This window comes from Anolis carolinensis, chromosome 3 (assembly GCF_035594765.1).
Source record: "Anolis carolinensis isolate JA03-04 chromosome 3, rAnoCar3.1.pri, whole genome shotgun sequence".
Classification (NCBI taxonomy): Eukaryota; Metazoa; Chordata; class Lepidosauria; order Squamata; family Dactyloidae; genus Anolis; species Anolis carolinensis.
Genome location: NC_085843.1, coordinates 73940840 through 73957742, shown reverse-complemented (window position 1 = coordinate 73957742; position 16903 = coordinate 73940840). Strand labels below are relative to the sequence as shown.

General features: G+C 35.7%; 1 protein-coding gene across 2 annotated transcripts in view; it reads right to left on the bottom strand.

Moving 5' to 3' along the window:
- Nucleotides 1-437: 437 nt before the first annotated feature.
- The window catches only part of usp16 (ubiquitin specific peptidase 16), a 21153-nt gene continuing 4687 nt past the window's right edge, over nucleotides 438-16903 (bottom strand). Inside the window, exons 3-18 of one of the 2 annotated variants that reach the window (XM_008107626.3) lie at nucleotides 16461-16642; nucleotides 15445-15548; nucleotides 14206-14309; nucleotides 13329-13534; nucleotides 12667-12762; nucleotides 11777-11907; nucleotides 10241-10328; nucleotides 9176-9254; nucleotides 8127-8218; nucleotides 7382-7438; nucleotides 6548-6721; nucleotides 4540-5230; nucleotides 2117-2211; nucleotides 1596-1682; nucleotides 796-952; nucleotides 438-711 (exon numbers count right to left, since the gene is read on the bottom strand). In XM_008107626.3, the coding sequence (XP_008105833.1) occupies nucleotides 584-711; nucleotides 796-952; nucleotides 1596-1682; nucleotides 2117-2211; nucleotides 4540-5230; nucleotides 6548-6721; nucleotides 7382-7438; nucleotides 8127-8218; nucleotides 9176-9254; nucleotides 10241-10328; nucleotides 11777-11907; nucleotides 12667-12762; nucleotides 13329-13534; nucleotides 14206-14309; nucleotides 15445-15548; nucleotides 16461-16642 (2471 nt within the window). In that variant the 3' untranslated portion in view covers nucleotides 438-583. The remainder of the gene's footprint in view (nucleotides 712-795; nucleotides 953-1595; nucleotides 1683-2116; nucleotides 2212-4539; nucleotides 5231-6547; nucleotides 6722-7381; nucleotides 7439-8126; nucleotides 8219-9175; nucleotides 9255-10240; nucleotides 10329-11776; nucleotides 11908-12666; nucleotides 12763-13328; nucleotides 13535-14205; nucleotides 14310-15444; nucleotides 15549-16460; nucleotides 16643-16903) is intronic. The other variant, XM_016992505.2, reaches the window with a different exon arrangement.

Genomic DNA, 16903 nt, shown 5'->3' with positions numbered 1-16903 from the left:
GTATGCTTCCTACTATTTAATTATCTAAAGCTAGAAATGTTTCTAAAAGAAGGAAAAGTTCTAAATTAAATGGCAAGGAAACCTATGTGCTACATAAAAGGACACTAACACAATTTGAAAAAAAAAATCAGTTCCTGGTTTGAAAGCTATTTCCTGTTTAATTGTGCAGTACAGTACTTACTTTGAAAGTAGTAGTTATACAGTACTCCAGAAATTTTATTTTTGTGGCTGCCACAAACTGTTGAATTGGTTAAGACTGAGATCATTGAAAAACTAGCAAAATGTGCTACAAGATGTCCCACAAAAACAAAGTTTTTGCAGTTTAATAAAGGTTTTCCATGCTTTTATGTTAGAACCAATTAGGAAATGACATTTATAACCCAAAACAAAAATTGTATCATAGAGTTATATAGAAAATTCATGTTAGCTACCATGAGTGAGTTTTAAGGATGTATTTTTTATTTAAAACAAAAAATATGTTCAAAATACACATTAAAGTAGGTTGGATATATTCAATATATATATTTTTGAAACCAACTTGTGTTCTGATCGATCCGCTGTAGAGCAGGACTCCTTTGGTAATTTATAGTAGTCGTTCATAGAACAGGAGATATGCTTGTGCATTCAGTACTTTGGATACAGGAACTGCTTGCACTCGGGTGTCACTGATATGAAACCATTGTCCTTTGGATGATTCAGTCTCTGCATCTGCTGAACGGGGGAAAGGTGAATAATTTCGCTGTTATTACATTCTGGCCATTAGTCAGCAAATTAGTTTTATATTGTTCTACTTACTATGCTGAATCCTGCCATGGAGGACAAGATCAGAAAGTTGGTTGGTAGTAGCTCTCGTCTTCACATATGCAGTGTAGTGGCCAGATCTCATTGTACCACTGTGTTCAACAATTCCATATAAAGAATACAGGACTCTTGAACTCCCTTCTGCAACATTCTGTAAAAACAGTAAACCCCAAGAGCATTTCAAGCAGCTTGATTTCATTTTTGATTTATTAGCCAAAAAGTTAACATTGTATGTATATGGAAAGAAACTATAATAATTTTCTGCTGTCACTTGATCTAGACTAAAAGGTATCAGTAGCGATGTTTCCTGTAGAAGAATTTAAAAATATTAAGATCCCTAGTTTTTGCTTAAAACTTTGCAAATAAACTGCACCAAGGCAGAACTTCATTAAACACATCAAATAATTCATGGTCGGTAAACTATGACCCTGAATTTCCCGAGATTCAAAAATAGTACAACCAAGGACGCCATTATAACAGCTTTTAATCTCCCTATTATGCTTAGGACAAGTGAAAAGAAAACACGATACAGAAATGCTCGCTAGGCCTGAAGAGTACAATACATAGAGAGAAATAATAATTTAGAGAAATTGAAGGCAAGTCACCAGATATATGAAGAAATTAAATGGCACAAAGCCCACAATCAAACTCCAGCTCCATGATTTGTGTGCCTACACTATGTATATAAGTTATACTTCTAACACTTAGAGTAATTCTTTTTAAAACCCCTTCTTCTACTGAGAAAAAGTGGGTTATTGAGAAATAAAGGAAATTAAATGAACTTTCTTCTTTACCTTGCACTTAATTGAGCAGAAAGGAGCCAAATCTATGACTTCGGGAAATTTTATATGTTTGTTCACTTTTTGGAGATTATATCCAGTCTAGGAAAGAACCACAGAAAGAGAGGTAGAAATAAAATGCATACAATGACAGAATAATCAGCAATACATTTGAAATATTGTTTCTATAATTCAAATTTAAATGTATTAAGCCAGTACAGCTCAATTTGTGACATTTTTCTAAATAGATGTTAACCAATACTGCCAATAGTGCAGACACAGCACTACAATTCTATCAGCGAGTAGATAGTAAGTGATGTGAATGAAACAGCCAACTTGCCAAAGCCTCACCTATTCTACACACACTGCACCTTTGTTAGTTGCCCCTGAGCTGAGATGGGGATAATCTCAAGTATTTAATTAAGTTTCAGGCATGTTATTCTCTGTATGCGGGATGAGGTAAAGGTTATACAAAGTGTCATCTTAGTACAGCAACAATAGTAACAGCAGTAGCAGTAGTATGAGGTTAACAATACCTGTTGAAATCTTTTTAAATGAAGAGTTAAAATTGGAGGAGCAAGAGAAATTAACATTTGTTTTTTGGCATTAGTGTATACAGGTTTCTTGACATCTGGAAAAAAGAAAAAAAACTGTTGACATAATTGTTTAAATGATGTCTATACTATTTCCCATACTTATTGCTATGATCAAGAGACACAAAAAAGAAGATTGCTGTGTGTTATTAGATTCTTCTTAATTTTGCATATAAGTGTTAACAGAACTAGGAACAATCCATTTACATGAAGAATCAATTCCCCTGGTTTCTACATTAAAAGAGGAGAGGGAGGTGTCTTTCAGACGCTTTGGACTACTACTCCCATAAATAGTAAGGAACATGTAAATCGATAGGAATTATAAGTCAAAAATATCTGAAAGACATTGTGTTGCCTATCCCCTAATGCTTTTGAACTGTGGTGTTAGAGGAAAATTCTGAGAGTGCCTTGGACCGCAAGAAGATCCTATCAGTCCATACTTGAAGGAACTGGGGGTGGTGACGGCCGACAGGAAGCTTTGCCGTGGGCTGGTCCATGAGGTCACAAAGAGTTGGAAGCGACTGAACGAATAAACAACAATCCCCTAATGTAAGGTTGATTTATCCACAATACTCCCAAGGAAATCAAATAAATTGAATTTGTTTCAATTGAATTGAAAGCATCACTAAGCTATTCTGAATTTATGATAATTGACAAGCAGTGTCTCTGAACACAAGAACCAGTTCTGTATTTTCTTTCACTGTCCTGAGAACTGACTTCTGAGATTACATTCTTCACCTGAGTCTAAGATAGAAGTACAGGAACAGAATGCTTCCAATACTTCTCAGTTAGAGCGAAGTATCCAGTTCTATGAAGCATACTTTGAGATAAATACAAGCTCATGTGCAACACTTGAACCATTGTGTGTTTGCTTCTCTATGATGAAAACATACACTTGGAGTTCTACTTGCTATTACAAAACTACTGCTGACTACCATCCAGTATTTAAATGTATATTTTTCATTGTGAAATCTACTAGAGCACTACCTAGTCTTCAGTAACATACCAAGCATCATCATTGTTTTACCATGGGGGGGTGTATAAAGAAATGCCTAGAAGAAATGGCCAGCAATGGCATTACAGCCAGGATTTAATATTATGTAGCTTCTGAGCAGCTGTCACTACCTGGAAACTAAGCCATATGGGGAAGCAATGTTTATTATTCCATACCCTACTCTAGTTGATCTCCTGATGTTTCACCCTGCAACTCCCTGAAGCCCTAGTCAGTGATCAATGGTCAAGGATTCAGTGAGTTGAAATCCTAAACACCCAGAGGGACTAAAGGTTGAGACTGTCCTACTCCCATCTGATAGTTTGTCTAAACAAATGGTATATAGAAAAACAAAAACAAAAGCATGTATTGATTTGTTAAAATTGCTATTCTCCTTCAGCTCTGACTAAATTACACCTTCAACTAAATCACAATCACTTGAAAACTAGCAACGATGCTCTAGACCAGGGGTCCCCAAACTAAGGCCCGGGGGCCGGATGCGGCCCTCCAAGGTCATTTACCTGGCCCCCGCCCTCAGTTTTATAATATAATATATTGTATATACATATAATATTGATAATAATATTATAATGTAATGCAATATAACCTAATAATAATACCATATAATAATATTAATTATATATTCTATATTACATATAATATTACTAATAATATTACAGTATAGTGGTATAGTTCAATATAGTAATATATAATGCTAATATTGTGCTATGCTAATAATATAATATATTGTATGTACATATAATTTGTAACCCACTCTGAGTCCCCTTTGGGGTGAGAAGGGTGTGATACAAATGTAGTAAATAAATGCAGTAAATAAATAATAAATAAATTTTAGACTTAGGCTCACCCAAAGTCTGAAATGACTTGAAGGCACACAACAACAACAACAACAACAACAACAACAACCCTAATTAACTTGACTATCTCATTGGCCAGAAGCAGGACCACACTTCCCATTGAAATCCTGATAAATGTATGTTGGTTAAAATTGTTTTTATTTTTAAATATTGTATTGTTATTTTATTGTTGTTGTTGTTGTTGTTTTGCACTACAAATAAGACATATGCAGTGTGCATTGGAATTTGTTTGTATTTTTTTTCAAATGATAATCCAGCCCCTCAACAGTCTGAAGGATTGTGGACCGACCCTCGGCTTAAAAAGTTTGAGGACCCCTGCTCTAGACTAACTTATGCCAAGGCTGCATGAAAATGACCTCATATTTTCATACAAACAAACCACAAACTTCCTTCCATACACTACTAAAATAAGTGTTCTGTGATGTTCTACATATATATCAGGCTGTCCTGCTAATGGGAAAATAAGATTGCTCTTAGAAGGAAACAATTGGCCTTACTTTTTCCAGTAGTCTTTGGTCCACAAAGTTGTTTGTGTGTGCAAACGTCACAGAGCAGCTTATTGTTCTCACAAAGTTTCTCATTATGAGTGAACTGATATAAACAATGAAGGACTGAACTTTCTTCTGTATTTATTTCTTCCCTGTTTGCAAGAGTGCAAAATGCGGTTTCCGGGTCCTCATTCACTACTTGGTACAATTTTGAATTATGAAGTTCACTGAAGCTGTCTGTATCATCTTCAGGTTCTTCATCCAAGGACAATTTGTGAAAGCCATTGGCAGCACAATCCTCATCCTCATCATCATCTTCATCCTCTACTGGCAGTGTACTATCTTCTTCGAGAGACAGATTGTCAAATTTATTGACACACTCTACAACAGAAACTAAGCCTTCTGAGGGAATGCCCGTACCAACTTCGTTATTTTCCAGTTGGCCAGAATCCTCTGCATTTACATTATTATTATGGGTATCAGTTATATCATGCCCGTTTATATTGTCTCTTTGATCCACACAAGACTGTTCATATGAATTCAATGACTTTTCTTCTTGCTTCAGAGAAGCCACCTCAGAGTTAATCTCAGCCTTTTCTATTCCATTGCTACTAATATGGTCAGTTTCATTTTTTTCAGTGGCACAGCTGTCTGTTAGTGGGATCACCTTTTCTTGAAATTTTTGCTGACGACGATGGTTCTGCGAAGTGAAGTACACCACACATTAAGAATGGACACGCAAGGAAAATTTAAATGAACTTGTGCCAGATAGCCATACATAAAAGACATGGCTTTTTACACCATATAGTTGTTAAAAACAAAGCATTTTAATTTAATAGTGTAGGAACAGTCTTACTAGTTATGCAAGCGATATGACTACATACAGGTCAAACCATAGTTTGCTGTTACTGTGATTAACTCATGGTTAGCCTTGAGTTTTCACTCCCCATTCCCAATATACTGGAATCTATTGTTTCTTAAAACAGTTTCTTAAAACACTGTGGCACTAAATATTTTAATTTATTTTAATGATTTAATGGCTTTAACTATTTGTTAAACTCCAATTTTTAATTCTATTTCAATGTTTATTTGTTTTTGGTTTTAAATTGTACATTTTTTATTTTACTTTTATCTTTTAACATTGTTGCTTTGAGTCTAGTGAGTAAAAAAATAAATAAATGCTTGTTAATGGAGCCAACTATGGTATTCTAAAACTATTCTTTTACTAAAATGCAAGTGAACAAACTATAATCAAATCCATTTTAATGGCACATAACAGTTTGAGCAAAGAGTGCTGCAAAATTATGCAACTATAAACTAGTTGCAACTATGAACTACGGACAGGATTCAATAGAGCACAAAAGGGGTATTGCAGTTTCACCTCTGTCCACTCAAATCTGATAGGAAACTCTCTAAAGCAGTGGTTCTCAGCCTGTGGGTCCCCAGGTCTTTTGGCCTATAACTCACAGAAATCCCAGCCAGTTTATCAGCTGTTAGGCTTCTGGAAGTTGAAGACCAAAATATCAGGGGACCCACCGGTCAAGAACCACTGCTCTAAAGAACTTATAGTGATGCAGATGGCTGCAAGGCAAAGGGGGTACACGAGAACAACAGTCACAGTATTAGGCATAGGCTTATGGCTTATCACAAACTTAGAAATTTATTCAAAATATTTAGCATCCAAGGGGAGAGAGAGGACATGAGCTCTAAGCCCATTTACACAATTCTAAACCAGGAGTGGAACAATGTGAGACACCATGAATCTTGTTTTGTGGCCTCTGGAGCACTGTAGAACCGAAAAAGAAAGTTTGGTCTTCTCCATTCCAACAGCCTTTGAAAATGCCCAAGGGATATTTGTGAGCAAATATATACATATACATATGTGCGTGCTTTGCACAGGGGGGTGGAGCAGTGAGATACAGTGCTTCAAGATCTGCAGGAGAGAGAAACCCCTCTAGCTTCCGACTGTTACACACCCACCACTTGTTTATACATTTCTGCTCACTTCATTACTAACCTTTGCTTGCTTTTTGGCAATTTTCTTTGCCTTTTTCTGAAGATGCTTGCTTGTCCCAGGAGTCTCCTCTCGATCCTTCAAATAAGAGTCATTTTCAATGTTGTCTGCATCATCTTCCATCTCATTTTCCTGTAACTTTTTAACTCTTTTCTCAACTGTTTTTTTCTTAGCACCCTTAGAAATAAAAACATTAGCAGTTTAGACAGGTATGTGTGGTAATATAAGAGTACAGTTCAATTCAGACATTCCTAATAAAAGGAAAAGGAGACCCCCTCTTCTTCTCAAGAAGAGAAATCGTTGTTGTTTACAATCATTTACCTGGAAAGGGAATGTGGACTGTTTTCTTAGCTTTGTTACAAGTCCTGATATAATTTCTTTTCACAATTTCACAAAAATGTATTTTTGTGTGCTGTTACGCTTAACTGTAATTGGTTCATCCCACTGTCTTTGACCCTCATATATGGTAGACTTGGGAGCAGGCACCCTCAATGTGTAAAGAATAACCAGTGTACCTGTTTTGTACATTTCTCACTTTTAGTTTTTTTTTACATATATTAATCCCACCTTCATATCAATATAGGGACTGAAAGAGGTTACTTTTGCTTCTTTCTTTAACTTCCTTTAAAACTTTTCACAATCCAGGAGTGATTTCTTTTGGCTAGATAAATTTTCAGATATGAAGAAATTATAGGTGTCTTTATACCTTTCCTCACAACATACTAACAAATTCTATATTTTTTGCACTCTTCTTCCTCTATTTTTGTTAATTTTAGAATCCTAACAACATAACCCAGATGTACAATCTAAAAACAAAGCACATATCTTCATGCTTACCTGATCATTTAAAACTGGGAGTGAAAGATCAAGGAATGACTCATGCACTAATGAAACCTGAAATAAAGATGTTAGCCTATTATTAGAGCCAAAAGAATATTAAGGGATTTTATACATTGGAATCAGACTACATAAGCTTAGATGTACTGTAAAACCACCCTTGTTTGCAGCTCCTGGGGGGGGGGGGGGGACCCAAACTCCAATGTCTTTGGGAAAGCTAAAATCAAGCATTTAAGAATAATTAGCTTAATATGAGAGAATATAGTTAAGCAAACTACCAGTAGTGACTGGTCTGTTTTGGGTCTTTTAGCTGAATGTTAAAAAAAAAAACCCAGAAACTACTGAAAATAAATTAGTTCCAAATATCCCTCTGTCAAGAAGCTGTCATTTTATTCCATTGTACACACATTTCTAAAGAGCAGGAAATTTTGCTTTGTAAATTGAGAGCACATTCAGATCTTTTTCATGTTTCTTTGTGAATTTACAGTCTTTATTCATTCCCCATTTCCAAACCAGAAAGAGTATCATTTGAGCGAAGACTCTGTGTTACTCCACTGGCTACCAAACATACTTTTATGGACTAAGGTGGGAGATGACCCTAAACATTATTGAACTCTATAATTTACAAGGTATAGGTCAATACAACCAATAGTGAGGAATGCCAAGAAATAAAATGCATAACTTCTGTAGGGTTGCACAATTTGCACTCCTATTTTGGACTATAACAAAAATCAGAGACACTCACAGTTTGGCATTCCTCACACATAATTGTGCTTGTTAGCTCGCCTCCAAAAATGCGATCCACAAAGGTCTGTGTTATCTTCCTCTTTTCATATTCTGAAATGTCAGATAATATATTAATAAAGCAATCAAACATTTTAATCTTAAAAATTGCAGTTGTTTTATTATAATGCTGAAGTAGTTATATTTACATGTTATACTAAATTCTGATTATGTTTTGTTTTAGTTGTGAATTGACCTGCAAATGGCCAAACAAATCACAATTTATTTTTTCCCATTTTTATCTTGTTTTTTCTCCATTTTGTCAGTGTTTGTTTCAGGGAAATTGTTGGGAAAACAACCCAGGTACAAACCACAGCTAAGACAAATCAAAAGTCAGGTTTTAAAATGCAGGGGTGGGCGTAACTGTGGCTCTAAATATTGATTCACTGCAAGTCCCACAATCCCTACCATTAGCCATATTGACTAGAATTGATTCAAGCTGAAGTCCAGCAATATTTGGAGGGGCACTGTGGTGCAATTCTAGCTTACAACCTAGAGTTCATAAGCCAACAATAAGCCATGGGTTATACTGTTGGTTGTGACTGGGTATTAGTAACATTTAGTTTGCAGAGATGAGTTCAGATACAAGTCAAAATTCAACAAATCACACTTGTGTTGTTACACGTGAGCCTAACTACCAAATTAGAAAAGAGGCAGCATATTCTATGTAAGAGAACAGAATGAAGACACCACTTAGCTCCTTATTAGAAGAGATGTGATTAATGAAGCTCCCAAATAGACTCAAAGAAACATGGCGAACATTTAGGATATTGCCTGTTCCTTTCTTTCAAATCTATTAAGCTGTGTTAGTTATACCAAAGAAATGATTCCACGCTTACATGGGATGGGAAAATAAACAGAATAATTGATCCCTTCACTCAGTCACATATTCTTCCTGAGAGAACCTTGGCCACATAGAATGGGTTTTGTGGGAAATGTGCAAACATTTCTCATGAAGTATTTAGATCCATGACATAATCCAAAAAATGGTCAACATATAGCAACAGTTACCTTTGATCTTCTTTTTTAGCTCTTCATTTTCTTTGTCAGCTGAATTATTCAGTGCCTTAAAGATTCCGGCACAGATTCGCTAGATAATAGAATTATGTTTTGCAAAAGTAAGTAGTCATGCTTTTTTGTTCTACCACCATAATAACCTTAAAACACAAAGGATTTTATCAATGAATACATTGTTCCTGTTCCTGTCTTAAATGTAAATGATCTCCCCGCCATTTGAAAGAACTGTATCTTCAATTCAACCGAGGCTTCCATGGACACAACAAAAAGGAGGTTTTTTTTTTTACAATTTCAATGGCCACTGAAGCCCAGGATCACTTCCCTGCAGATTCAAGAAGTTTCTCAATCCTTCTAAGCAGAGGATGCAGGAGGTTAGGGGAAAAAAAAAACTAAGAATGATATCCCTCCCTATTCCAGATGGATGCCTATGCTGGGAAGGAAAGCTACTAATTGAAACCCATGAATATAAACTTGGTACAGTGCATCTCATTTCTATGTGTGTGTGTGTGTGTGTGTGTGCGCGCGCGCGATCCAAAATGACTGTGCTTGTATTCCAATGAAATCAAGGGTAATAATATTAGTTTGGTTACATTCTTGCATCTGTAAAAAAAATCTAGTTTGCTGTGAAACATTGCCTTTTGAAATCCTTTAAGATGATAGTTTTCCTATTTTGTTACAGAACACTTGCCTTTTGAAAATGTTAAAGATGATGTACTGTTCCTTCCACAATTGAATTAGACAATTCATAAATTTCTGATGCTGTGGCAGCCTACTTTGCATGCAGCATGTTGAAGTTCAACAAAATTATTAAATAGGAATCATACCCCAATTCTAAATTGGTTAATAATTCAGACTTAAGCATGTATTAAGCATTATTTACTTTCTTGTAGGGGTATATAGGAATGCATGCTAATTCTCCTCCACTGCTTCCATGAGAAGTCACAACTACATTTTGTAATATTAACTTATCAATGAACTCACTCTCCTCAATGCTGATAGTTGACAAAAGAGGAACTGAAATTTCAGCAGCCATCATATCAGTCCTGATCAGATACCTACTTGAACTTCTTCTGTCCGCATTCCATCCAGTAAGTAACGAAGCAGCTCCTGGCTGTCCTGTTGCTGATACCCTTTAAACCGTATGGCTCTACGTATGAATGAAAAATAAATTGACACAGCTTAAAGTGTGTAGAATACATAATTTGTGGAGGAACAGTTGAAACACAGAGCAAAATAGATTGAGAATGAGGAATGAATTCTGACACCACTTTGAAATGTCCATTTTATGTTTTACGTTATGGTCCCAAGAAATTGTAAACAACATTCTGGAAATATTGAAGGTACTTGTTTCATTTGACAGTTCCCATAATATTTTGGTATGTAATGAAAAAGAGCAGAAGGTGGTTTCTTTTAGAGTTTTACAGCATCAATGTATGTAAATTTGTTTTAAAATACCACATACTCCCTATTAAGTTTGTACAGGATCTCAGGCTCCAAATTCTAGAATCCTCTGATGCCTGAATTGTCAGAGAGCCAGATCCAGCAATGGACTTCTCCTAGCAGAGATCTGACATCCACTGACATTAAGTATTATTATTATTAAGCCGAACACAGATTGGCTCTGACTTTGGCTTGAAACTTTCCCTGTTGTAATAGTCACATGGTTTTAATTTGATTTGGATACTGGCTTTTATTTGTGTTTTATGTTTAGTTTTTACTACATGTTGTATTATATGTGGCATTTAATTCTGCCATTGTGTAAGACCGCTCTGAATCCCCCTGGAAGAGAAGAGCGGCAAATAAATAAATAAATAAATAAATAAATAAATAAATAAAGTGAATGCCAGTCCCTGCTTTTCACTGCACCTCCTGTAAACCCACAGATACAGTTCTGGAAAGTTGGAGAGGGTTTCCAAAGCAAAGAGAGCTGCACAACTAGGGAAAAGGAAGAAAAGTCTAAAGATTCAGTGCAGTTTTGGATTTAGTTCCATTAATGTTCACAACAGAATAGCAATTAAGTAAGTTTTTAATATTAAGATCAATTCTAATTCAGTATAAATCAGTGGTTCCCAACCTTTTTTTGTCCAGAGACCACTTGACAAGGGACTACTTGACGAGGGACCACTCTCCAACATTAGTAGCAAAAGGATTACAAATCAGTTTTTGGGTTAACTTTAGATTCGGTTTGGTTGTTTGGGCTGCTGATTCTGAAAATTGCATTGGATAGACCACACCAACTCTAGCTTCTGATAAGGAAGATATACCATCCAGTACTCGCCATCTAATTGCCCACAGAAAACCATATTTAATAATCTAGAGCTGGTGTGGTCCATCCAATGCAATTTTCAGAATCAGCACCCCAAATAACCCCAGGAACAGGCCTGAAAATGAAGCCACCAAGAAAACATTTTTTAAACTGGGTTGCGTTATTATCCATAGTAGTATCAGAGAGGCCGCAGACCATATTTTAGTTCTTGCGGAACAATGGTGGTCCACGGACCACAGGTTGGGAACCACTGGTATAAAGCAACCAAAACATGTACTAAGTCAGCTTTTCAATACTATAGGAAGATACTTTACAGGGGAGGTACTCACTTTTTACAGACCTGGGAGAAGAGCTCTTTAGGAGTCACGGTTCCCTTTTTTGTCTCTTGCATGTCTGTCAGAAAATCGCACATTGCTAAAGTAAGAGGTCTTGGTTGATCAAGTGTAATTACCACAGGTTCCTTAACAACACACAAAGAAAGTGCCAACATTAAATATTTTAATAATACGAACAGAGACACAGATAACTTCACTCCCTTAAGCAAAGTCATTTTGTTAATTTGTATATTTGATTAATTGCATCTATTGTTGTGTTCACTAGAAAATACATTTTCCCAGAAGAAATTCTGTTTCCTCTCTACAGCACAGACCACTCATCCCCACCAAAAATTAGGAAGCTATGACGAAAGGATTAAGAGCCAAGGCAGGGGATAGTAGCAGAAGGACTGAACTGAAAACGAAATACCGTGGGAATTTGCCAGTTTGGCTCAGAAAAGAACATCAGGAGTGCTAGAGGGGGAATGTGTGTCTCATAAGGAAATCCAAGCCCCAGACAGCCTTTCATGTTCAAATTACAATCAAAATGCTCAGAGGGGAAGTTCAAGCTCCTGGACTCCTCATCTTCACTGCCTCCTCTCATATTCAAAAGGTACCATGATTTCTCTGAACGCAGCTATAACATAAAAATACGATTCATTAAAAATAGATCCAAAAGGTTCCTGATCTCCTTGTGGCCACACAAGAAAATGAGAGAATTCCTTAGCCTTGTGTGCATTCTTCATGCAATTCTAAAGCAGGACCATGGTGTTATTGCTCTGCCCACTTTTAAATCTAGAGACCCATCACAGAATCTGCAAAGTTATAATTTGAACTGGAAAGGAAAAGTACTTAAATTCACCTTTTAATTATTTTAATGCATCACAAAATAGCAGTGTACATACTGTTATTGAAAATTCTGGAGGTTCAATTGTAATTGTATAATCAGCCATTTTAACCTCTTTCAAGAGTTCTCTTAGAACTGGGGTCTGTGACAGGTTCTGTAAGGGAAAATGAGCCAATATTGATCAGTTTTGTGTGAAAAGAGCACAATGCCACTGAATTTTCAAAATTTCCCAATCCTGTTGCACTTCCACAGTTTCCTCCATGAGATGTTTGAACCAAGAAGAGTGACTTGGAAAGAGTCAGAAAGGGGATGTTTATCTATTGATCCAATCCAAGCCTGATTCACTTCTATCACACACAGCTACATATATATATATATATATATATATATATATATATATATATATATATAGTTTTAACTGTCCATCTCAAGAGAATCTGACAAATCAGGATTGAGTTAGGTATTAGGCTACAACATAGAACTCTCTACTACATGCCAAATGCACCGCAACTCTTGAAGAAAAAAACACATATACCAGTTTTATTAATGACCATAAAAATTCAGAAAGTATATAAATGTATTTAATGTACTTAGAAGCAAGTTTACAGTCTTAAAAACAGTAATTTAGTCAGAAACAGAACTAATAAGTAACCGCAGTTCCAATGACTTTTCAGTACAAACCTGGAAAATAGATGGTAACCTCAGCTATTTCCCCCTTACCTGTAAAACGGCGTTAAAGAAACAGGTGTTTCCAAGATTGCTGAGACCCTTCACTGTCACTTCTGTATGACCATTTAAATGAATCTTATTCTCTTTGAGCAAAAGCTCCTTTTTCTCCTTCTCTTCCTCATTTTTGTGATCTTTTACTTTTTTGTTTTCTACTGGTTTGGTTTCTTCATCTTTAGATACTGAAATGGCACCGTCTGCTTTGAATTTTAAAATAAAACACTCAAGATGTGATAAAAGCACAATGGCAATCCAATCATGAGATCTAGCAATTTTAAATACCTCTTAAGACAGGAATAATATTATGAAACAAAGCTTGAGTCCTGAGTTTACACGTTCGTGTTTTGGCAGTAACCAGGGGTGCATTTGCACCATTAAAACTAATGCATCAACAGTACTTGTGGCCACAGTGACACATGTCTTAGTTACATCTCACTTCTATGGGAGGCTGCCTTTGAAAAGTGCTTGAAAACATCTACTGGTCCAAAGATGTTGAACTAGATTGTTAACTGGGACTGTCTACATGGTCTGTCCTTATTGGAACAGCTCCACTGATAACCGTCTGTTTCTAGGCACAATTCAACTAGCTCTGTAAGCTATCTGAAAGACTCCCACTGTTCTGGTTTGCTCAGCATATATGAGGTTAGTTACTAATGCAAATGCCTGTAGGATTTACTTATGTATATGATCTATGGATAAAATTTGGCATTTCTGATTAGTTTGGAAGCTAGCAATTAGAAATGTATTTAGAATCAGAAATGCAGTAATGTAATTATTTAAAGCTGTAAGCATATTCACCAACTCCTCAAAAGGGAGTCAATAGCTAATACACACTATGAGTAGATTCAAGTCTCTTGTCCTAGGAACTCACCTTTATTTTGGACATTTGTACAAGTTTGCTTTCTAACATAATCTACAAGTTGGCCCAACCGACTGGAAGTACTGTACTGGACCTCATTATCACACAAGTAGCACCTATTTGAACCAAAAAAGAGCACAAATTATCATTGTTGTTAAGCTAAACCACAGCAGTATCACACTATGGCATGGAATACATTTAAAATAAATATATATAACTCATTGTAATATGATTTTTAATGAAACTTTCTTTCAGAGATAATGATATGTTGGTAGTGGGTACTTTAGTTTTAACTTTTGTATACTTACAATGCTTTTATATTATTTACTATATGCATTTTAAAATTGTGATATTTTCATTGTTTCAGTTCTTTTACTATATTTTAAGCTAATGTTCTTATATTGTTTGTGAACTATTTTGAGTCTCACATCAGAAGAAATACAATAAAGAAATAGGTTTTATGTTGGTGTGCAACCGAACACTGAAGAATTTCCAGGTTCCTTTCAGGTTTTCAGAGTAACATGTTTGATGTCCAGGGGATAAAGCTATGAAAAAGTGATAGCTATTACTTGCCTTTTCTGGTAGAGTAAAATGATGGACAGTAGGCATTCCTTGCTAAATTATGTGTTTTGAAGGAAGGCTATCCTAAACCTGATCTATTTTTAATGTTCAGTAATTAGAACTATATTGGGCAGTTAATTTTATTTCAAAGTCCAAAATATGCAAGAACAGGCCTCCTTATTGTGCTGGAGATATCCACAGCACCTTCCCAAAAGTAGTCAATGGAACCCACAGAAAATTAATGTATTTCAAGTCCTAGGCCAATATCGCAAGCCAGTATGTGCAGCAAAATATGCATTTATACCAGTAGAGATTGAGCATATGCAACTAAATTCTATTGTGCTGAGAGTAACTGCAGAATAATTAATGGCACAATAACCTTTACATTAGCTTTTGTAGTGCATAGGACATTGAAAACAAACTCCATATGTAATCTATGTATACAGAAATGGCAATTCAAGTATACTGGACAAAAGATTACAGAATACATCAATAGCCTTGTAGCACATGTCCATGCAAGGGTTTATTTCTGTAACTCACCACGGATACAAAATTGTACACTATCACATCTATATAGTATTAAATGGTGAATGTGCACACTCAAGATATCGAATAAATCAGTTGCTGAAAACTGCGGATCCAGGAGGCCTGCAATACTTATACCTGATATTATAAAAATGAGAAACTCACCACACACTCCAGTTATCCACATTAAGAACTAAACAGTGAGGTTCTGATCTTGGGGTTTCGTAATGCTTTAAAGCATGTTTTTCTTGAGAATTTCTGCCACAGCCCTGTAACATTAACAATAGAAATATGAAGCACCCATGCCTCAATTCTTCTTACTCAGCAATTGATTCAAAGTGTCTACTGTAATTGAGACAAACCACAATTTAGGCCACAGTTAACCACTATCCCATTTGTAAGATTGCTAGTTAGAACAAAATTTGCTTTGTCCAGGGAGAACATCCTAAGAGCACAAGTCTGCTCATAATAACCCTAAGTTAAACAATACATATTTTTGAAGTTAGCAGGAAAATTAATTATCAGCAGTAAGAAAGATGTGATAAAGATGAAAAGGTCTCTACAGGTACTCAATCTGAAGACTCTTAAATGTATATGTTTGATCTCTCAAGCATCTAATAGAAAAGACAGTTGGTATTATCATTAAAATACCTGTGTATCAAATGTAATACTAAGTATCAAATGTAATACTAAGCATTAATCACAGTTAGGAAAAGCTACTTTTTGAGTTACAATTCCCAGAATCCCCAATCAACATGATCACTGATCATATTTGATTATAGCCTGAAAACGTAGCATTCCCAAGATTTTTGTACTACAGTAGTCTCACTTATCCAACATAAATGGGCGAGCAGAACGTTGGATAAGTGAATATGTTGAATAATAAGGAGGGATTAAGGAAAAGTCTATTAAACATCAAATTAGGTTATGATTTTACAAATTAAGCACCAAAACATCATGTTATACAACAAATCTGGCAGAAAAAGTAGTTCAATACGCAGTAATGCTACATAGTAATTACAGTATTTACGAATTTCACACCCAAATATTATGATATATTGGAAACATTGACTACAAAAATGTGTTGGATAATCCAGAACGTTGGATAAGCGAGTGTTGGATAAGTGAGACTCTACTGCATTGAAATCTTAACACGTTTTATTATAGGGGAAAAGTTATACCCTGTGGCCACATTTTAGACATAACCATATCGATGGTTTGTCTTCTGCTTCATCTTCAGATTTCTCCGGTGTCCCATTGTCAGATATTCGGCAATCCTGGCAGGAGCCCCAGTCTACATTTTGCAAGACTTTTTTCAGGTGGCCTTGTTCCAAGCCTTTGCGAAGGTGTTTGCACACAGGTTCTGTCAAGAGGTTTAAACAAAGTGAGACTCACAACTAGAGTGGGTGAAGGTACATGATTTATACCAGCGGCCTATAATATGTAGTAAATATGAAAACATTTGCTTGATTTGATTCTTAAGGCCCACTATAGTTTTTAAAAAGAGGCATTTCTAATTTTAAAAAGCATGCACAGAAGAAAACTAATATAATTACCTCTTGTTTCCTATTTTCATCCTAAGCCCACATTAATGTATGCACAACACAGACATGGATTCTTCATA